The sequence below is a fragment of the Plasmodium berghei genome, assembly GCF_900002375.2.
Source record: "Plasmodium berghei ANKA genome assembly, chromosome: 9".
NCBI classification, from domain to species: domain Eukaryota; phylum Apicomplexa; class Aconoidasida; order Haemosporida; family Plasmodiidae; genus Plasmodium; species Plasmodium berghei.
Window position 1 is genome coordinate 1067432 of NC_036167.2, and position 21076 is coordinate 1088507.

Sequence of the window (21076 nt, forward strand, 5' to 3'; positions counted from 1 at the left end):
ACTGCATTTTATTATACAATACAATGGCTTACCCCTAATTTACGTTTTCCCCCACAATATTAAAAACATAAACAGCAACAAAAAAAGAATAAATAATAAATATATATAATCAGAGAAAAAATTAAAACAAATTGTTTGCATAAGTTGTTTTATATATGTATATAATTTTGTTCTCACAAAATAAATATATTAATAAAAAATGAGTAGTGAAGGTGACAATAATTCAAAACCTTTGCCAGAATGCGAAGGGGGGAAGAAAAAAAAAAAGAAAATAAAAAAAAAAAATGAAAAAATACAAAAAGAAATATCCGAAGCAAAGTCAAACATCAATGATATTTTCAATAACATAAAAGTTAAAGATAAAAATGTAAAAATTAATGAAACTGGAAAAATAAAAAAAAATCATTCAGAAAAAAAAGGGCCATCCTCTAAAATTAAAAAGAAAAAAGAAACAGATGGGTCAAAAAAAAATTCAAACAGATTGCACACACCAGATGGTCTTCCTATATATTCAATGGAGGAACTTAATATGGGTATGTTTTTTTTTTTATATACATAAATATTTTTATTTATTATTTTTGCAATCTCAGAATTTACTAGTAGCATTGATTCATTTCAATTCCATTTTTCCATTCAAATCTATATTTTATATATATCTATAATATATTATAAATATAATTTTATGGTGTAATTTTTTTCTTCTTTATATGTATAGGACGTGGGGGATACACAAAAGATTGCCCTTTTGAATGCAACTGTTGTTTTTAATTTTTTTTTTTTTTTTTTTTTTTTCTGTATATAAAATTATTAATATTATATAGGGAGAGAAATATAACAAATTTTTAATATTCATATACACATGCATATAAAAAAATATTATATGCTAATATGATTAAAATAATTAACAAATATTTATTAAAATATAAACCATATTTCGTCTTCCATATAAAAGCTAATGAAAAAATTAAAATGTTTTTTTTACCAATTTAAACTGATTGAGCAAAATACAATTTCATCATTGAATTGTATGATGCATGTTTATTTTTCTCCTATTTTATTTATACTCCTATTCATTCCCATCAATCAATTAACCATTTTTTTCCTCAACATTTTTAACTATTCGTCAAAAAAACATAAAACTTTTTTTTGTGGCAAACATTTTTCAAAAACTTTTTTCCAGTTTCTAATTTGCAAATAAGTTATCAAAATTTCGACTACAGTATTGACATTGAGAACGTTGCTTTTTTTCTTCTTGATGTATTTCTACATATAAAAATAAAAGTAAAAATAAAATAAGAGTAGATGCACATATTATGCAAGTGTATATGTTGCCAAATTATTGCATAAATATGTGTGCATATTTTTCCCTTACCTCTAAAGGCAATTTTTTCGTTACTACATTTTGCAAAGAAGCCTGATAAAAGGATAAATTCTGAGTTAAACATAAAGAAAAGGAAAATTATGAAACAATAATACTTTTTGATGATAAGTATATGCCATATAGTAAATATTGTACATGCATTATATTAACCTTTGAAATACTTCGGTCAACAAGTGCAGATATTATATACACCTCGTCTTTATTTAATTCAGTTAATTCCTATGAGAAAATAATGGAGTTATATTTCAAACATACAATATATATATGAAACGATGCAACACAACTATACACATTATACAAATATATGGATAAGTTTTCAAAGTGCTTATATCCTATCAATAGTTATTACATACTTCTGTTGCATCAGGAGATAGAACTACAATTTTATTTTTTTCAAAAAATTCCCAATAATTTTTTGGATTTATATGGACTTTCCATGTTTTTAAAGAATATTTTTGTTGTAATTGTAAAAATAAAAAATCATCATTTTTTAAATGAGAAAAATGAAATTGTATAGGAACTTTATTTTTAATCATATAATGATAAGAAAGAAAAATTTGTTTAGCTAAACTTGATATTTCTTTTTCCCCCATAAAATTTAAAAAGCTGCAATTAAAACATATTTTATATCCTTCATTATAGCATTTCTCTAAAAAAATTTTTTTTTCTTCTTTTTTTTTTTTTTGTAATAATTTTCTTTCTTTTAAAAATGTTATTTGTTCTTCCTCATTTAATCCCTCTAATATTTTTAACAATTCAGTTCTTTTTTTATATTTTTTTTTTTTCTTTTCTTCTGGTCTATTTTTTTTACGTTTTTCTTTTAATATTTCTCGTTTTTCCTTTTTTTTTTCCATCTTTGTTTTTTTCTTTTTCACAATTTTATTAACATCATTTTCGTCTATTACATTAGAAAGGTTACAAAAAAAGTCGTTTATTTCGTTGTCATCGTGTTTCATTTTTTACTTGGCTTTGCATGTACAGTAGTTGGTTTTACTTAATATATATCCCAATTAATGAAGTTCCCGTATTTTCTTTCTATACTCTCTTTTCCTTTTTTTTTTTTGTTACGTTTTAATCATACATATAATATATTAAAAATTATGACAAAATTGGCGTAGCTAATTAAAATAAAGAGAATGTAACGTTAATTATAAAATAAGTAAATTAAAAAAAAAAAAAAAAAAAACAGCGTACATATAAATGGAGAAACCAGGCAAATCAAATGAGGATAAATTGCCACAATATATTAATTTGCTTATCTTGGTTATACATACTATATTATATGCACATTTTATTTAAATATTTTTTATATCTCTTAATTATAATAGTGGAAAATATTATAACATAAAACCATGTTATCATTTTGATTATATATATAAAAAGAAATAGAGAAAGTTGGTGCATAAGTTGGGAAAGTAGTGACAATGGATTTTGAATGTCTTAATTAACATGATTTATTATTTTATTGTTTTATTACTATTTTATTATTTCTTTATATTTTTTATTTGTTTGCTAATCATATATCTATAATAAAACAGGTCTAAACGGAAATTCTTTTTCCTGTTTTCCCGCAATTTAAATAAAAAAAATAATATATATATATAACACAAAAATATAAATACAATAATAATAATAATAATAATAATAAAATATAAAACAAATAAATATCATCACGATGAAGGTGATTATTGACTTAATTTTTAGAAAAATATAAAAATAAAAAAAGGCTTTTTTTATATATTTTTATTTTTTACTAAGCATACGTATTTATAAGTATTGAATATTTCTAAAATATATAATTTTTTTCTTTCGTTTGTTTGGTTTTATTTTATTTGTTTTGTTTTTCTTTACACTTGCTTGATTTCATTTTCTGTTTTTCCCTCTGTTATATCTTCTTAATCAATTTTAACAAATTTCTGAGGAAAATTGTTAATTTATGTTTATGTATTTTCCAAATTCATATAAACCTTTGAATGCACACATATATTTCAAGTAAATATTATAATATTTATTTAACACTCCTTACAAATTTATACTATACCTATTTTAAGTAAATACATAAGACGTATATATATGAAGGAATGTTCCAAATCACAGATAAGATATTCACAAATGTTCTTTCCCCAAAAATAAAACACTACCACGGTATTAAAACAACGTTCCTTTTTTTTTTTATTTATAGCTAGCCAGCTAGCTAAAGACATATAATATATTTGATCTGATCACATTTGACTAATATATTTAAAAGAAAAATGCTTCTTCCAGTACGTAAATCATTTTGCTTTTTTAATATTGCCTCAACAATAGCTATAATATATGTATTGAATAAATATAATCGAGACAATGATGGAAAACTTGTTAAAAAATTGAAAAATGTAAAAGAATGGCTAATTAAAGAAGGGATAACATTATATAGAAAGTATAGACTATTAAAAATTCCCAAAATCGATAAAAATGTAATAATAAATATGAGTGATAAAGAATTAGAAGAAAAATTTGCTCAAGCATGTAATGATGTTAAAATAATCCAAGGGAAATTAAAGTTTGAACAATGGATATATTTATATGGATTATATAAACAAATAACATCAGGCAATATAAAAAATGATAGCAAATCGTCATTAAATTTTAATGATGAAATGATTAAGACTGAGCAAATGAATGCTTGGAAAAATTGTTATGGAGTTAGTAAAAAGGTTTGTAAATATTTATATGTAAAATATTTTAATGAATTATTTCCAAAAGGTGTAGAAAATTCAAATACAAATTTTCAAATAGATTTAAAAAAAAATATAAGTAAAATGAAACCTTTGACTGATCGATTTTTTGGCAGCAGCAATACAATTTCAAAAGGCTCAGAAGAAAGTTTATCTGATATATTATGTAATTATATTGTTTCAAAAAATATGTCATTAATTAAAAAAACTATCAAAGCACATCCAGATTTAATAAATGCAAAAAACAGAGATGGATTAACACCATTACATTATGCCTGTGATAGAGGATTTCTAGACATTGTTAAATTTTTAATAAAAGCTGGCGCAAATATAAATGAAGAGGATTCCCTTGGAGATTCAGTATTACATATAGCTGCTTATTCTGGAAAAATGGAAATAATTAAATTTTTAATAAATGCTGGTGTAAATATCCATAAAAAAAATGCAGAAGGATTAACTTATGAGGCAATTCTCAGTAAATTATAATCCATGAAAAATATGATTCTTTTTGGGTGTAAATAATAAGTATTACATAAAAAATTAACAAAAAATGCATATATATATATATATATATATATATGGGCATCCTTTAAAGGGAAATGAAAAATCATTTGCGATGCGCTTCGTAGTTTGTTTAATTCGTTTCATTATATTTATTCAGTAATCTAGTTTTTATTTTTTTTTTCCCCCCCATTTTTTAACTTTTCATTTACTTTTATTATTTTTCAAATCAAATCACAACGAAAAAAAGGAAAGTCATTCAACTTCATTTATAATATATAATTAAATCATCTATTCCCCATGATGTTATGCATGAGTCGGTTGTTTTTTTTAGAGTGTTTCCTAATAATATATTCATCGAATCTATATAGAATTAAGAAAGAAGTAATAAATTTATATCATATAATATATATGGGATTTCTATTAATCTATTTTATATACCTGCAGAATGCTCAAATTCAGCGTCAACAGAAACCTAAAAAAATAGATGAACAAAATGAGTGATGGATATATGTATGTATTATGAAAAATAAATTTTTTTTTTTTAGTACTGATAATCTGTCTGGGGTATTTTCCCCGCATACATCTATCCCCAAACTGGCCAACTACAAATAAAATATTTTATTTAAATATATTTCTGAAATATTGATTTCGAAATAAATTATTTAAGGTAGTACCATGCTATCATTGGATTTGTGAGATTCTGTTGAAAAAAAAAAAAAAGAAAAGATTGAATAATAAAATATTCACAATTTTGGGCAATTTGCAAACACATGTACATATATTTTTTTTTACACACCTGCCCAAATAATTTTATCATCAACTTGTAAAAATAGAGAATCACCATCCCAAGTATCAAAAAAATGAATTCTCATTTTAATTTTTAATTTTGTGTGTTTTGGTATGTTCGTAATTTTAGTATAAGCTTCAATTGCTCCGAATTTGCTTCATAAAATATAATATAGATTTTGTATATTTTTTTTCGTATTTTTTATGAATATTATTTTTTCTTTTTCAAGTACCATGGCCCTCCAAGAAATGTATCAGGAGAATTCCCACATGTACTTATGTCCTTTTAAAAATAAACATAATAACAAATATGAGACATAGATATAGAACGTAATGTGATTTTTGCTCTTATGGTTTGGGATGTTCATATAGGTTTATTTTGATAATTGTAGAAAAGGAAGTTAAGTACCGAAGGAATCCATTTGTTATCTTTTTTATCAAATGTATCAATATGATATAATTTCCATTGACTTTTTAGAGAAAATAAAAAATCATTAGTATGTATAGTTCCATAAACATTTAAATTGCTTATAATTGTATTATTATCTTGAATTTGCAAATAAGTGTTGCTATTATCTTTAATTACGAACATATCGTTTTCTCCAAATAATTCTATTTCTTTTTTACATTGCTCTGTTTTCGATTCAAATATCAGTTTTCGAATTTTTATGTTATAGTTACAGTGCACATAGCATGCAAATAAAACAAGTGCTTTAAGAAGGCATGTATAAAAAAAAAGGACAGTCATTTTTTGGCGTGCAATTTGAAACAAAAAAATATATAATCAATATTTTTGGACTGATTTCCACGATATTTAACCAAATATTTGCAAATGAATATACATGTATATTTATTTATTTATTTATTATTTATATCCGTTTAAATTTCGGCATTATCATTTTGTCTTTCTCTTTTTATCTTTTTTACGAAATAATTGTTTATTTTTTTTTTGAAATAATTAATTTTTTTATATTTTTATACTTTTTTCTTTTATTCCTAAATGGTCTTATCGTATAGTATGTTTTTTTCCGTGCCCATGTAGCTATTTTATTTGGCATACTTCATAAATATTGGATATAAATATAAAATTAATAGTCAAGGAAGTATATAAGTAATAAATTTTCGGAATTTTTTTGTTATATGTATATACACTGGTTACATAACTACACATTATTTATTATATATATTTTTTTAATTAACACAATAAAAAATAAGCATAATATATCCACATAAAACATTGGCATATATTCGTTATGCATTTATTTATTCATGCACACACATATGCACAATTTCATATTAAGAACAAAAAAAAAAATAAAATAATCTTATAAAATGATTGAATATTTAAAATGCAATTGTGTAAAATATTCCATTCCCGATGAAGAATATAATATACCAATAAAATTGTCACCAAATAAAAAGGAAATGTTAATAGCTGTTGTTAATACAAAAAACAACATAGTTCTATATAAAATAATTAATACCGAAATTATTTATTTTGATATTCTATACACGGGTGTAAGTTGAATAAATTAAATAAAAGTCGTGAAAAAAATATTTAAAACATTGATATTATTTTTTCTTTAAACAAAAAAAAACCCATAATATTTTTGTGTTACAGTATGTTACATATATATACATTTATGCATTATTTTAAATAAATATAAATTTACTCAATCATAATACAGAGTAGAAATAAAATTATAGGACTTGAATGGTCAGCAAAAAATGAGTTGCTTATAGTTACTATTGACATGAAATGTGTCATATTTAAAAAAAATCAAAAAGGAAAATGGGAATGTACTAATGTTAATATATCAACAGAAGAATTACCAACATGCGTTTGCTGGCACCCACATGCCAACACATTCGCAATTGGATTTTCATCTGGGGCTATATTTATTTGTTCGTTAAAGGAAAAAAAAAAATGGGTTATAAAAAAAGTTGAAAATCATACTGGGAGTATTTTATTTTTAGATTGGAGTTCGTCTGGTATTATTTTTTTATCTTTTTCGATCTTTTTTTTCGCTGTTTTATTCTCTTTCATTGTGGCATTACTAAATTATCATCATACAAAAACCTGAAAAAGTTTAAATAAAAAATAAGATAATCGTAAAACTTCCTTTCATTTTCAAAGGTTACATATTATCTACTAGCTCTTTGGATTCAACATCATTATTAATATACACACCAAATATTGTGGATGAAGAAACTAACAATAAGGACAATTTAAAGTAAGTTTAATGCTCAATTAATTTTTTAATAATTTGTTTATTATATTTGCGCATTTATTTTTCGAAAAAAAATAAGTACACATATACATGTTTGTGTGCGTCCCTTTTTAGATTGCATAGAAAATTTGAGGAATGTATCGCAGAAAGAAATTTTAAAAATAATGACATAATAAATAAGGTTAAATATATTTTTTTTTTCTTTTTCTCTATTAATTCATCTTTAAAAAATATATTTATTACAATTCACTTAGAGCAGATTGAATGTACAGGATACATTTTATGCCACAGTTCTTTTTCTTTATCAAATGAAAAAGTAGCAATAATCGGTATCAAATAATTTAAAAAAAAAAAAATATATAAATAAAATAAAATTTATAGCTATATATTTTTTTTTTAGCTAGCAGTTTTGATAATAGCTGTAAAAAGCAAAAAATAATAATTTCGGATTTTTTAAAATCCCCAATTAATATTCAATCCGTTACGTGGGTTGGTCAGACACTACAGAAATGTTTGTTCCTAGATAACGAAAGATTATTAGTCGTATGAAACCAAAAATAAAAAAACATAAAATAAAGTTTTGTATATATATATATATATATATTTACATATTTTATTTTTATAAATTTATGAAATTCACGCATTTATTATATATGTCTTTATAAATAAAAGCATTATAAAACAACTCCAACAGTGATATTATTTATATCTTAAAAAATAAATGTTAGAAATATAATTATCTGGTATATATATTTTTTTTCAGTATGGCTATGAGGTGTTTCCAATTATTATAGAATGTATAAATAATGAATGGATTATTTCTCGAGTTGTACTCCCCGAGTTTATTATTAAAAATTTAAGTGTGGACTTTTTTTATGATAAAAAAAGTATTAAGGATATAGAACAAACGTGCAATGAACTGAATGGTAATGAAATTATTGGAGAAATTGTTGCACATTCTAATAGCATTTTGCAACTGTCTATGTTGGAGACATGTGAAGATATGAAAAATGGAAAGTTTGTAACAGTATCAAGCGATTTTAATGTTGTTATTTGGAATTATAATTTATAATGGCTAGCTACGATGTATTTATATGAACAAGTAAGAATTAAGAACAGCATTAACATTTCTAAAATTCTTAAAATTAAATGAAATTCGCTATTTGTTATTCTCTTTTTTTGTCTCATATAAACCTACACCTAAATAGAAAAGAAGAGGTATTAAATTTGTGCATATTTTTGTATTTATGGAACACAATATAATTGTGTAGAGTTGTAAATGGTAACCTTGCATAGTCATATTTTTTTATCACAAAAAATAAAACTAAAAAATATTACAAAATGTTCGATAAAGCACAAACTCTACTTAATTTGAGAAATGATAAATATGCATTCTTCATACATATAATTCATATATATATGTATATACATGTGAATATTAACTTTGTTACACAGAATAATTCAAAAAAAATAATGGAGCATTTTAACTTTAATCTGACTTTGAAATAAAAAAATATTATTAATGAATATAGCTGTAAATTATACTATAAAAAAATATTATATGTGCATTTAAATCGGTAAAATATTTGGAAAAAAAAAATTATAACAACAGACAAAATGTAATACAATTCATTGAAAAAAATAAAGAAATAGTAAAATAATAATAATGCGACTAATATATAAAAATTCTTAGAACAATTAATGTAAATATTTTAAATGGAAAATAAAATTTAATATTTTCATATAAAAAAATGTTATTCCAAAGATTGTGTGCATATTTTTGACAAACAAATGTGTGCAGGTATAACATTCTAAAAAAAACAAAATATAATTTAAATATTGTCGCTGTGTAATTCCCAAACAAATAAATAACTACATATTTTATATTAATCGTATATATATTATATTTATAATATTACCACATTTATTTTATATTTTTTAAACCGTTTTTATTACTATTATGTATGAATTTTTAAATGTAACAATATAATACTCATGCTATTAATTTTTCAAAATATATTTCTCCATGTCCACTATATTCCATATTATTTTTAATTATCAACAAAATAATTATTATGTCTACGCCAAATAAATATTAAGCATTATGTAGATTACACTACATATAATTTTAATATGTATTCCAGCATTTTTTGTACATACATTTTAAATGTGTACGAATAATGGTATCATTTATATACAAATTTTAAAACCATAAATAAATGAGATTGTAATATTATCAAACATATCATATACATATATATATATATGACAAAACCAAATCTATAAATATGGAAACATTAAAGGGGACTATGATACAAAATTTATATGTCCCTCAAAACAATAAAATTAAAAATTATAATGAAAGGAAAACTACGTCCCTTTTCCGAAATAACTCAGTGTCTTTTTATAATGATGTCAATACCGAAGCAATCTGTTTATTAGTAGGAAAGAAAACAATAAAAAATCGTCCATGTGTATATACATATTTTTATGTATGTCCACCTACTATTTTTTACTTTCTCATATATACTAATGCAAAATTAGTTCCTGTTTTATTCACCTATAATCAGGATAGAGCGACCCAACCAATAAACTATAAGATGTAATAATAATATATATATGTATGTATGTGCGTCATTTTTAATTTAGTTTCTTTTTAATGTATGCATACAAGAAATTAAAATATTTTTATAAAATTTCTTAAATGATCAACCTATAGAATAAAAAATGACTGTATTTTATTCAAAGACGGGAACAAAATTCAACATACAAAAAAAGAAAAGGTCTTATATAAGAAAAATATAGAATAATATATCCTTCGGTGATATTTTTATGGCGTTGTTTTAATTAGTGTTTATATATTCATATAATAATGCTATAATATTACGCCTATTGGAAAATATAAAATTACATATAAAAATAAGAAAATATATAATAATAAAAATGATAACACAAATTAATAAAATTACATTTTTTCTTCTTAAATGATAGGAATTTGATAAAATAACCCAAATTGTAAATGCTTCCAATTATTTAAATTCTTTAAAAAGTAAAATACATACAACCGACATTGAACAAATTACAAAACCATTAGGAATATATTTCTCAAATGAAAAATCTAATAGCCTTAGGTAACTTTTTATTTTATTTTATTTTATGAAAGTGTTATAATTTTAAATACATGGAGGACTTGTATAGTTAAAAAAATGAGTAAAAATATTATATATACTAAAATAGATAATTATGGCATGTTTTAAAATTTTCATATTTTCAGAACAAAAGATAATGATTTAGTTTATAAAAACAAATATGAATCCCTTAAAAAGGAGTATGACAATCTTAAGGAAAGAATGGACATCAAGATTGATCTTGAACTTATTAAGGTATTATTTATTTTCATACTTTTCACGATTATCACATATATATATGTATATATTTAATTATACTGATTAAATCAAAAATAAACTATTCAAATATTTTTTCATATTGTGATTTCTTTATTTTTTTATCACATATTATTATTTTTTCTGATTTGTTCATGCAAAAATTGTAAAAAAATGATTTATTTACAGGCAGGAGCCTTTTACAATAAAGAAGACATACATGACATTCTTCGTCTGATAAAAAAATATCAATCTCGGATTAAAGAAAAGAAAGATATTATAGACACTCAAAACAATGTTATAGAAAACATAATGGAGCAAACGTAAAAAATAATTATGAAAAAATATATGCATACAAGTGGAATATTCATTTTTTTTGTTTATTCGTTGTATCTTCGCATGTTTGTTCTTTATATTTTGCATTATGACACCTCGCTTTGTTGTAGTATTATTGTTGTAACTTTATTTCCTTCTAATTCGTTTCCTATATAGCAAACTAAATCGAAACAAATTTATCGTTGAAAAAAAAAAAAATGAAGATATGGCAAAGATTTGTCATTCCTATTACCGTCAAAGGTTGGTCCATAATAGTTATATATACACATGAAATAAATGCAACATTGTCAGAGCTATATAAACAGTTATCTCTTATATATGATTATATTTATATCTGTTTATTTTCAGTAAAAAAACACAAATGAAGATGAAAATGTTGAAATATTCATTTCTTGAATATAAAATGGCCTTGGAAAATATCGTTTCATGTTGTGAACAAATTGGGGTAATGCACACACAACTATGTAAAAAAATTAAATAATTTAATATTTTCTAACTTTTTTTACAAATATCAATTATTTATATATCCATTTTTAGGGAGACAAAATAATCTTAATGGATGCAATAAAATCCGCCAAAACACAAACAGACTTATCCATTGCAACTGAAATTCTAAACATGTAAATTTTAATATATGCATATTTTCAGAAAAAGTGAAAAAATTCGCTATTTATTTTAGATACGTTCGAATGATATAAAAACGAATTGCATGAGTTTGTGCATGATTTGGAAATATTGTATAATTTTGATTTTCTTTATTTTATTTCTATATTTTCTATTTTTACAGAAAAAAAATTAAGGACCTCGAAATGAGCATATGCTATTGTGAACATCACATAAATGTAAGTACATAGACACGATATACCAATAAAAATTTTCAAAATATAAAAGTTACATTTTCATATAACTGTATTATATACGTATATATATTTATATTTTTTTAACAGTATTTAAATGAAGAATTAAATCTAAAACTACAAGAATTGAAAAATGAAACAAAAGAAAAAAAAGAAGCTCAAAATGAAATATATTCTTATAAAAAGGAACTAACAAAGAATAATAATATGATAATCAAAGTAATATATATATATATATTTTTTTATCGCCTTTGAAATATCTTAACTTAGTTTTTATATTAAGGCTATGTTTAAAATAATATTTGTTTTTTTCCTATTTTATTATTCAATTAGATTTTGGAAAATTATCATCAAATGATGGCAACCATGGAAAAAATTATATATGAAAATGATATTGCCAATAAGTATAAGCCCGATTTTATTAAAGACAAGAAAAAGGTAAGTGCTTGCTTCATTTTTTTCAGATATATTTCGTTTTATTTTATTCAATTTCCATTTATATATTTCTACCTTTAATAGTACAACGATATGGTTAAACTGTTACTCGAAAGTAACAAAGAATTGAAGAACATCAATGATAAATTGTTTTTATCAAATAATGTGTTTAAAGGAAAATTAAAAAATCATCAAGAATTTTTAACAAAACATATGAATGAAGATAATAAAAATAAACACAAAGACGATGCTAATAAAATTTCAAACTTAACGGATCAAACAAATGAGACTAAAAATATAGACAAATCTGAAACAGAAATAATAGCAAAAGAAAATAATTCTACTAATGAAACTGTGCTAAAAAATAATATAGATATAAATGTGGAATTAGATAAAATAGAAAAAATACAAGAATTTATAAAGAATAAAAATGTAAGAAATAGTGAAATGAATAAAATATAGTTGTATATATTTGTCTTTGTAAAAACATGAAATATTGAATTTTTCTTTTTATTAGATTGATAAATTAAAGTTTGAGGATTGTGTAGACATTATGTACAAATCGGTAACATCAAAAAAAAATAAACTTATAAATTTAGAAAAAAATAAATATACCTACACATGTTTATATATACAAATTCAAATTATTAAAAGTATAAGTTAAATTTTTTTTTTTTTGTGCAGAATATCGTATTAACGCGTAATAAAATGGAGGAATTAAAACAAATGGGATTAATAACCGCAAATGAGTTTGTAACTTTTATTAAGCCATTTATTATAAATGAAGAAGAAGCTTTAAAAAATATGATAACTTTTTTTGAAATTTGGGATGTTAAGGTATACTTAATTATGTGGGTACAAGCTGTTGTAAAGTATATAAAAAGTGTGTGTGAAAATTGTAAATATACATACATATATATATTTTTTTTCAATCTTTAAATTAATAGAAAACTGGGTATATGCATAAGGATTTATTTATGCCCATACTAAAATATTTTGGTGATCATTTAAGTGACCAAGAAATAGATTATTTACAAAAGTAAATGAAAAATAATAATAATATACATGATAAAAAAGGTGTAATAAATTTATGTACATAAAATTATATATATGTCTTGGTAAAAAAAATCGTTACACATTTTATTCCATTTTTAGAGAGCTAAACTTATCGAACGAACCAAAGATTTCCTATGCGGATATACTGAAAAAGTAATAATAAAAAGAGGGGGATTGGATATATGTGTTCTTAACTTGGTTCACATATAAAATAAATTTATCTCTAATGAACAGAATATAGTTATATTATTTTGGTCATTTTTTCATTTTTTTTTTTTTTAGGTGGATATATGGAAAAGACCAGCAGATTTAAGATGAAATTACAATGAATATAAAATGTCAGATTATTTATTAGCAAAATATAAAGTGTATATTATAAGATTTACAAAAAATGAATAAATCACAAAATTTAATTAGAAGAGCAACTTCCCAAAGAAGTCATATATACATCATAGATAAATAGCTATAAATGCTGTTATTGTTTTTATTTGAGTTTTATGTGTAATTTCTTTTTTCTTTCTTTTTTTTTATTAATACTACACATTATAATAATTGTAATGACAATTTGATTTTACTAATTTATGTTTTATTAGTTTTTTTTTTGATGAACACAAATAATATAACTATAAATGTTTACAAAATAAAAAAGTATTAATTTGTATTTTATTTACATTATAGAATATCAGAAAAGAGTAAATAATATTACATATTTATTTTTTCACACAATTGTATATAGCTCTTCGATAAATATGATATAAGGTTGTAAAAAATTATTAACATATATGATTATATATATTGTATACAATCAGAATGAAAAGGATATAAATTTGATACATATTTCGAGTTACAATTAATAGTAAAGATAATTAAAAAATATTTCATAGAAAATGTATCATAAAAATATATTACAATTTTATACATATCTTTAAAATGAAAAAAAATTGTGATGTGTTATTCTCAAATTCCCCGAAATCGCATATATATTATATAATGGCGAAAAGCCCTTATTATCAATCCAGCTATTTGTGGATAAAAATCAAAGAAAATGCGTTTGTTTCTTCCTTTAGTATTAAAATGAAAGATAATAAATAAAATAAAAAAATAAACATTAAAGCTATATTTATTTTATTTTATTTTATTTTTATTTATTTTATTTTTTTATTTTTTTTATTTCCTTCCCTTCCATGGCTTTTAATTATATATTTGGCTATTGGATCGCAAGTTGGATATAAATGAATGATTTGTAAACTATGTTTTTTTAGTTACCAATTAAAATTTTTGTTCATATGGTATATCATAAAATTACTAATTAAAGGAAAAAAAAAATTTAATTGTATAAATATACTATATATGCATGTATGATAGGCCCCTCTTCATGACAATGGGCTCATAATGGTGGGGAGCAAGAATGATAATTTACATGTTAATAAAAGTGGTGGAATAAACAAAGGAGCCAAATCTGGAAATCATATTACTAAAGAAAAAGGATTAACTAGTAATGCAAATACGAGTGGGAATAATAAAAGTACAAAAGGAAATAATAGCAAACATAGGAATATAGGAAAATCTGTAGCATCATCATCAAAATTTAATGATACATATGCTCTATTATTTCCAAATGCTTTACCAGTAAAACAAGTATTATGGGGGCTTTATCCCTTAAATAAAGTGTGGAGGCAATGCTCTATTGTTTATGCTAGACCCAAAAATAAAACTTTAAATGATATAAATTTAATTTTCCCATTAAATGTAAACAAAAATGATATATTAAATAAAATAAGTAACGAAAATACAAACAACAATATAATGAAAGAAAGTGATTATGATTATTATGTACATTGGGAAAAATTTGATAGACGATTAGATTGCTGGATTTCTCATGAAAATCTACGATTGTTAAATAATGAACCAAATGATGAATATCCAATAATAAAAAATACAGAAGATAGCTATGATTCTGATCATGAACATGCTGGAATAGATAAAGAATATTTAAGAGAGCATGAAGAAAATACAAAACTTAAAACTATAAATCAAATAAAATTTGGAAAATATTTAATCGATACATGGTATTTTTCTCCTTATCCAAAAGAATATCAAAATATTGATATTTTATATATATGTGAATTTTGTTTATCATTTTTTAAAGAAAATGTTGAATTAATTAGACATACAGGAATATGTGAAATAAGACACCCTCCTGGAAATGAAATTTATCGAAATGAAAAAATATCAATTTTTGAAATTGATGGAAATTATTTTCGAATTTATTGTGAAAATTTATGTTTTTTATCAAAACTTTTCCTTGACCATAAAACATTAAAACATAGAGTTAACTTATTTCTGTTTTATGTTATAACTGAATTTGATGAATATGGATATCACATAACTGGATATTTTTCAAAAGAAAAATATTCAAAAAATAATGTCTCATGTATATTAACATTACCTCAACATCAAAAAAAAGGGTATGGAAAATTTCTTATTAATTTTAGTTATTTTTTATCACAAACTGAAAAAAGAATAGGAACTCCAGAAAGACCTCTTTCAGATTTAGGCGCAGCATCCTATATGGCTTATTGGTATGAAACATTGCTAAAAGTTTTGATAAATTATGAAAAATTATCTATTCAAGAATTGTCTGAAATTACAAGTATCGAAACTTATGATATTGTTGCATGCTTAGAAGAAAAGGAAATTATTAAAAGTATGGCAAATGGTGAAACAGTTTATTATATAAACCCAAAACACATGAAATTCATCCTCGAAAAATTGAAGCATAAAAATTCTGACTTGTGCAGGAATAAATTGCATTGGGTATCCTATGATTACTATTTGGCTTTATATGAGTAGAGAAAACGGTGGAAAAAAAAAAAAAATTGTTAAGAAAAAATGAAGAATATTATTTAAAATATTACTTATATTATGCACAGTTCATATTTTTTTTCATCATTTAATGATATTTATTTTTAGTGCAAATGTAGCTAAAACATCGTTGTACACATATACTAATGACATCGTATGCTCAATGTTAATAAAATTTTGAGTTCAATTTAACAGTTTCCATGAATTTCATAAAATAGTACAAAATATGTGCGCATATTTGATAAATGTGACTTATCACCTTTTTTCTTTTTTTGTAGATTTATTTATAACATGCTAATGCTATACATATAAAACACATACCTGTTCATATATATTTATTGATTTATGTGTGTATATTTGTTTGTTTTTTTTAATGCGCACCTGCGTGTATTCATGCATATATATTGGATGCATTTGATATCAGAAACAATTCACCCTTTTTTTTGATTTCTTCTTTTTTTGTGTATTTTAAAAAATATGGCAAACCGTTTAATTTATGGATATCATGTATTGTTCCATTTCTATGACATTTTTCTTACTTATTTTATCACTTTTTTTTATTCATATTTTTATTTATAAATTTAAAACAAACACAAAAGATTAATAAAAAGGGATAGATATCCCCCAATAAAAATTGCAAATATCATTAATAGGGATTGTATTAAACTTTTGACAAAAATTTTAACACATTATTGTTATCAACTCGAAAATATTATAACATGTCGAAATGGCATGCTGAATTTTTAATTTGTAACATTTTGACCACAATTTAAATGTGCAAATATAATTAAAATTGTAAGAAATTAAAATGCTTTTTCAGAGTTATAAAAAAGTAAAGCAACAAATATGTATATACCCTCTAAAGAAGATACAATATAAAAAATTATAACATTGAATTAAAAAATAAAAAATGTATTAAATAAAAATATACAAAAAGGAATGCATAAAATTTAAATGTTTGAAATGGTTACTTAAAAAAAGTGATACCGTTAAAACATGTGCTAAAATAAATATTAAGTTTTAAAAAATATAGCGAATTTGACATTTTCAGAGAGTATTATCTTAATTAGCGAATTATTTACTTATCCATTCGTCAATCATTGGTATTCGTTTCTGCTTCAATTGTTAACGTTTATTTATCATCTTCCTCATTTTCCTTTTCCTCATTTTCCTTTTCCTCACTCTCCTTTTTCTCATTCTCCTTTTCAGCTTTTTCTTTTTCTTTTTTCATTTTTTTTTCTAGCTTTCTTCTTTTTTTTTCCTCTTTCTTGGCCTTCTTCAATCTTTTCTTTTCTTCCTCATCATCAGCATCCTCAATATTACTAATTCCATTTTGGTTTTTATAGATTTTTTCTGCTTCATTAATATAATCTATATTTTTCGAAAGTTTAACACCCTTGATCATGTGCAATATTTTATGTTCTAATTGTTTTTTAAATGCAATACCATATGAATTAGTAGGATAGTCAGAAAAAGAATCTATTCGTGCAGCCATAGCACTTTTACATGACAAGTATCGAGACATTCGGCCTTTTAATGCTGTAGGTGTTTTAGATATATAAGAAGAGTTATATAATATTCCAAACTTTGGTGTTTTTTTATTGCCTTTTAATGAATTAAACAATGCTTTTTCAGAACCAAAGATTTGAATACTACTTGATGGACATTTAGCTAAATTTACTAGCGACCCAGCATGGCTAATTAACCTTGCACTTAATGTATTGCCTAATAACTCTTTAAGATTTGGCGAAACTATATCAAGTTTTTTATCTAAATAGCTCCATAATACATTTCTAGTGTTTGATAAATTAATAACTTCATTTGCAAAGTTTATAATATTATTTAAATCTTCTTCTGCTAATTCTTGACCTATTGATAAGTTAGCTACTTTTTCTATATTTTCTGTCATTTCTTCATTTTGTGTTATTTCATTAATTTTATCTTTATTATTTTCGAAATCAAAATTTTCTTTTATTTGTATTAAAATAACTAATTTACAATACATACAAACATCAGTTACAATTTTTTTTAACTCTGGAAAATGCCAACTATACCATTCTATAACCCTCATACTAAAAACATTTATATTTTTGTCTAAAGATTCAATAGTTCCTATACTATTAATAATAGATTTATCTTGTTTTCTCGGATCTAATTTTAGTTTAGATCTTGAATAACTATGACCTAAACCGATATTAAAATTTTTAATATCTATATCAGCATTGTTAATATATTTTTTGATTTTTTTTAAATAAAATAATCTACAGGCTCGAAATAATTCTAATATATTATTATTATGTACTATGTTAAAACCAATGTTAGATAAAAATTTGCCTAAGTTAAGATCTGCTACTCCTAATTCATATTGACTTTTATTATTTGGCAAATTCTGTTCTAAAAAATTTAATAAAAATGATGTTGCTTTTCCTTCGTTAATATTAAGTAAATTTTCTAATGCTGTTTCGGCCGTTTCAAAAGGTATAAATGCACAAAATTGAACAATTTGATGAAATGTATCTGCATTCAATATTTTTTTTTCAAGATTCTCATTATTTCCTATTTGTTCCCATTCTTCAACTTTAAGTAAGAAATACCCAGCTGAGCATTCGAATAAAATGTACAAACTTTTCATTTTACATACAAAATATTATCGAGGGGGAGCGTGAAACGAGCAAATCAAATATGCTGGTAAATATACTGATAATTATGTTGGTAAATATATTGATAATTATGTTGGTAAATATATTGATAATTATGTTGGTAAATATATTGATAATTATGTTGGTAAATATACTGATAATTATGTTGGTAAATATACTGATAATTGTGCTGGTAAATATACAAAAGGGTATTCTTGAATTAATTATATATACTCAATTTCAAAAAAAAGATTAGAATAAATAATAATGTATACTATGTATTATGAGAAATATGCATATTTATGCTTCAAACCCAAACGCATGTAAACCCTTTATAAATTAAGGATGTTTAATAACATTAATAATAAAACATAGCATTTTCCCCTTCATACTTTCAAATATAGCATATACAAAATAAATAGGGAAAAAAAAATTATGAATTGTTCAGAATATTTATATAAACAAATTTAAATACAACATTAACAATATTTATTTTTATTATACCCAAAAAAAAAAAAAAAATATATATAGGAAAATCCTATATTTTAGTATTTACAAACTCAAAAATTGCATTAATTAATTAATTAGGATTAATATACCTCGTTTATATATATAATTATGTTTTACGATAATAGTATATATGCTATTATTTTTTTAAGGCGAGATTATTTTTATTACCCGTGCTTTGGGTATTTAAGTTCATTCGTTTTTATTCATAAAACAGTGTATGGTAAATATGTAAATATAGAATATAAATTTATATAACCTTTTATTTTTCATTTTTTCGGCTGTTTTCATTTTTTTCAGGATGTATTAACAAATCGTGATAATTTTTCCATTGGGAACTTTTGAAAAAAATAAAAAATACCTCAAACAGCTTTGGTTATAATATATTATGTATATAAATAATTTTCTTCGTGTTGTAATATTTATTTATATATTTTTTAGAACATGATTGGTTAATTACCATGTGAATAAATATATACCATTGAAGAGGTAAATATATTTTTAGCTATTTGTCGAAAATTAATTTATATTTTGCTGTGTTTTATATATAATGGGGATATACCTATTATTCATATGCTTATGTAAAATATAATTTATAAAAAAAAGAAAGTTGTTATTTACCTATGTACATTCATTAAGTACAAATGTGAAATTGATTATGCAAAATATCTCACTAAAATATATTTTGAATAAAAATGTATGAACAGTACATATTATTTTCTCAAATAAAATAGTTAGTATATAATTCAGGGAGGATTAACGATGCTTTATATATGAATACTAGTATAGGTAAGCATAAGGATGGACAATAATATTTAAATTTGATGAATATATATATAGACTCATTTCAATGTACCTTTTTTGTGTTAAAAGTGTATAATTGTGTATTTACCATTTATTTAATGCTCTATTGTTATTAAATGAACTGATGTATGTATATATATATCAATTATATTTTAAAGTGTTAAAAGAGCTCGATTGTGTAAAAAAAATAATTATTAAAAGTTTGAATTTTTATAAAATGTAATATATATACATATATAATACCAGGAAAATATTTTTTTCTCGATCTTTTAAAATAATACATTCACTTTTTTGTATCCACATTTTTTGGTGAATTTGTGTGTGTGCAACATACGCGATATAAATATATCATATAATATAAACATAAATATATATACGTAAATATGATATGCTTATATTAAACAGTGTATGTTGCACTTAGTTTTTCCAGTTGAAGTTTAGGATATATAATACATAATTTTAGTTGCTTTGTTATTATTTAGGATTATAATATTTATCCACATATATTAAATATCAGCATACTTCGCTATATTATCATTATTATAAATTTTTTCTCACATATGTGCTATTTTTTA

General features: G+C 22.7%; 8 protein-coding genes across 8 annotated transcripts; 5 read left to right on the forward strand and 3 right to left on the reverse strand.

The window, feature by feature from the left end:
• Positions 1 to 199: 199 nt before the first annotated feature.
• Positions 200 to 768, forward strand: PBANKA_0928900 (conserved protein, unknown function; the record flags this gene model as incomplete). The annotated part of the gene is made up of 2 exons (XM_034564888.1): positions 200 to 533; positions 716 to 768. 2 exons carry the CDS (start codon positions 200 to 202, stop codon positions 766 to 768), a joined length of 387 nt encoding a protein of 128 aa, XP_034421639.1.
• A 348-nt stretch (positions 769 to 1116) lies between these two features.
• On the reverse strand, positions 1117 to 2337 carry PBANKA_0929000 (tRNA m(1)G methyltransferase, putative; the record flags this gene model as incomplete). The annotated part of the gene is made up of 4 exons (XM_034564889.1): positions 1117 to 1263; positions 1373 to 1432; positions 1532 to 1600; positions 1735 to 2337. The coding sequence occupies 4 exons, from the start codon at positions 2335 to 2337 to the stop codon at positions 1117 to 1119; spliced, it is 879 nt and encodes a 292-aa protein (XP_034421640.1).
• Positions 2338 to 3633: 1296 nt separating this feature from the next.
• On the forward strand, positions 3634 to 4584 carry PBANKA_0929100 (acyl-CoA-binding protein, putative; the record flags this gene model as incomplete). Its single annotated transcript, XM_034564890.1, has 1 exon — positions 3634 to 4584. The coding sequence occupies one exon, from the start codon at positions 3634 to 3636 to the stop codon at positions 4582 to 4584; it is 951 nt and encodes a 316-aa protein (XP_034421641.1).
• A 280-nt stretch (positions 4585 to 4864) lies between these two features.
• PBANKA_0929200 (conserved protein, unknown function) lies at positions 4865 to 6136 on the reverse strand (the record flags this gene model as incomplete). The annotated part of the gene is made up of 7 exons (XM_034564891.1): positions 4865 to 4962; positions 5041 to 5074; positions 5151 to 5204; positions 5277 to 5302; positions 5399 to 5544; positions 5622 to 5671; positions 5798 to 6136. The coding sequence occupies 7 exons, from the start codon at positions 6134 to 6136 to the stop codon at positions 4865 to 4867; spliced, it is 747 nt and encodes a 248-aa protein (XP_034421642.1).
• A 584-nt stretch (positions 6137 to 6720) lies between these two features.
• On the forward strand, positions 6721 to 8691 carry PBANKA_0929300 (actin-related protein 2/3 complex subunit 1, putative; the record flags this gene model as incomplete). Its single annotated transcript, XM_034564892.1, has 7 exons — positions 6721 to 6906; positions 7077 to 7380; positions 7526 to 7622; positions 7734 to 7800; positions 7879 to 7948; positions 8020 to 8162; positions 8383 to 8691. The coding sequence occupies 7 exons, from the start codon at positions 6721 to 6723 to the stop codon at positions 8689 to 8691; spliced, it is 1176 nt and encodes a 391-aa protein (XP_034421643.1).
• A 1237-nt stretch (positions 8692 to 9928) lies between these two features.
• Positions 9929 to 13999, forward strand: PBANKA_0929400 (myosin light chain B, putative; the record flags this gene model as incomplete). The annotated part of the gene is made up of 18 exons (XM_034564893.1): positions 9929 to 10060; positions 10190 to 10221; positions 10339 to 10402; positions 10611 to 10750; positions 10894 to 11002; positions 11192 to 11325; positions 11495 to 11578; positions 11687 to 11783; positions 11876 to 11958; positions 12126 to 12180; positions 12286 to 12414; positions 12529 to 12633; positions 12715 to 13062; positions 13148 to 13195; positions 13315 to 13467; positions 13578 to 13669; positions 13786 to 13839; positions 13969 to 13999. The coding sequence occupies 18 exons, from the start codon at positions 9929 to 9931 to the stop codon at positions 13997 to 13999; spliced, it is 1890 nt and encodes a 629-aa protein (XP_034421644.1).
• A 1079-nt stretch (positions 14000 to 15078) lies between these two features.
• On the forward strand, positions 15079 to 16539 carry PBANKA_0929500 (histone acetyltransferase MYST, putative; the record flags this gene model as incomplete). The annotated part of the gene is made up of 1 exon (XM_034564894.1): positions 15079 to 16539. One exon carries the CDS (start codon positions 15079 to 15081, stop codon positions 16537 to 16539), a length of 1461 nt encoding a protein of 486 aa, XP_034421645.1.
• A 1144-nt stretch (positions 16540 to 17683) lies between these two features.
• PBANKA_0929600 (nucleolar protein 56, putative) lies at positions 17684 to 19183 on the reverse strand (the record flags this gene model as incomplete). The annotated part of the gene is made up of 1 exon (XM_034564895.1): positions 17684 to 19183. One exon carries the CDS (start codon positions 19181 to 19183, stop codon positions 17684 to 17686), a length of 1500 nt encoding a protein of 499 aa, XP_034421646.1.
• Between the last annotated feature and the right edge of the window lie 1893 nt (positions 19184 to 21076).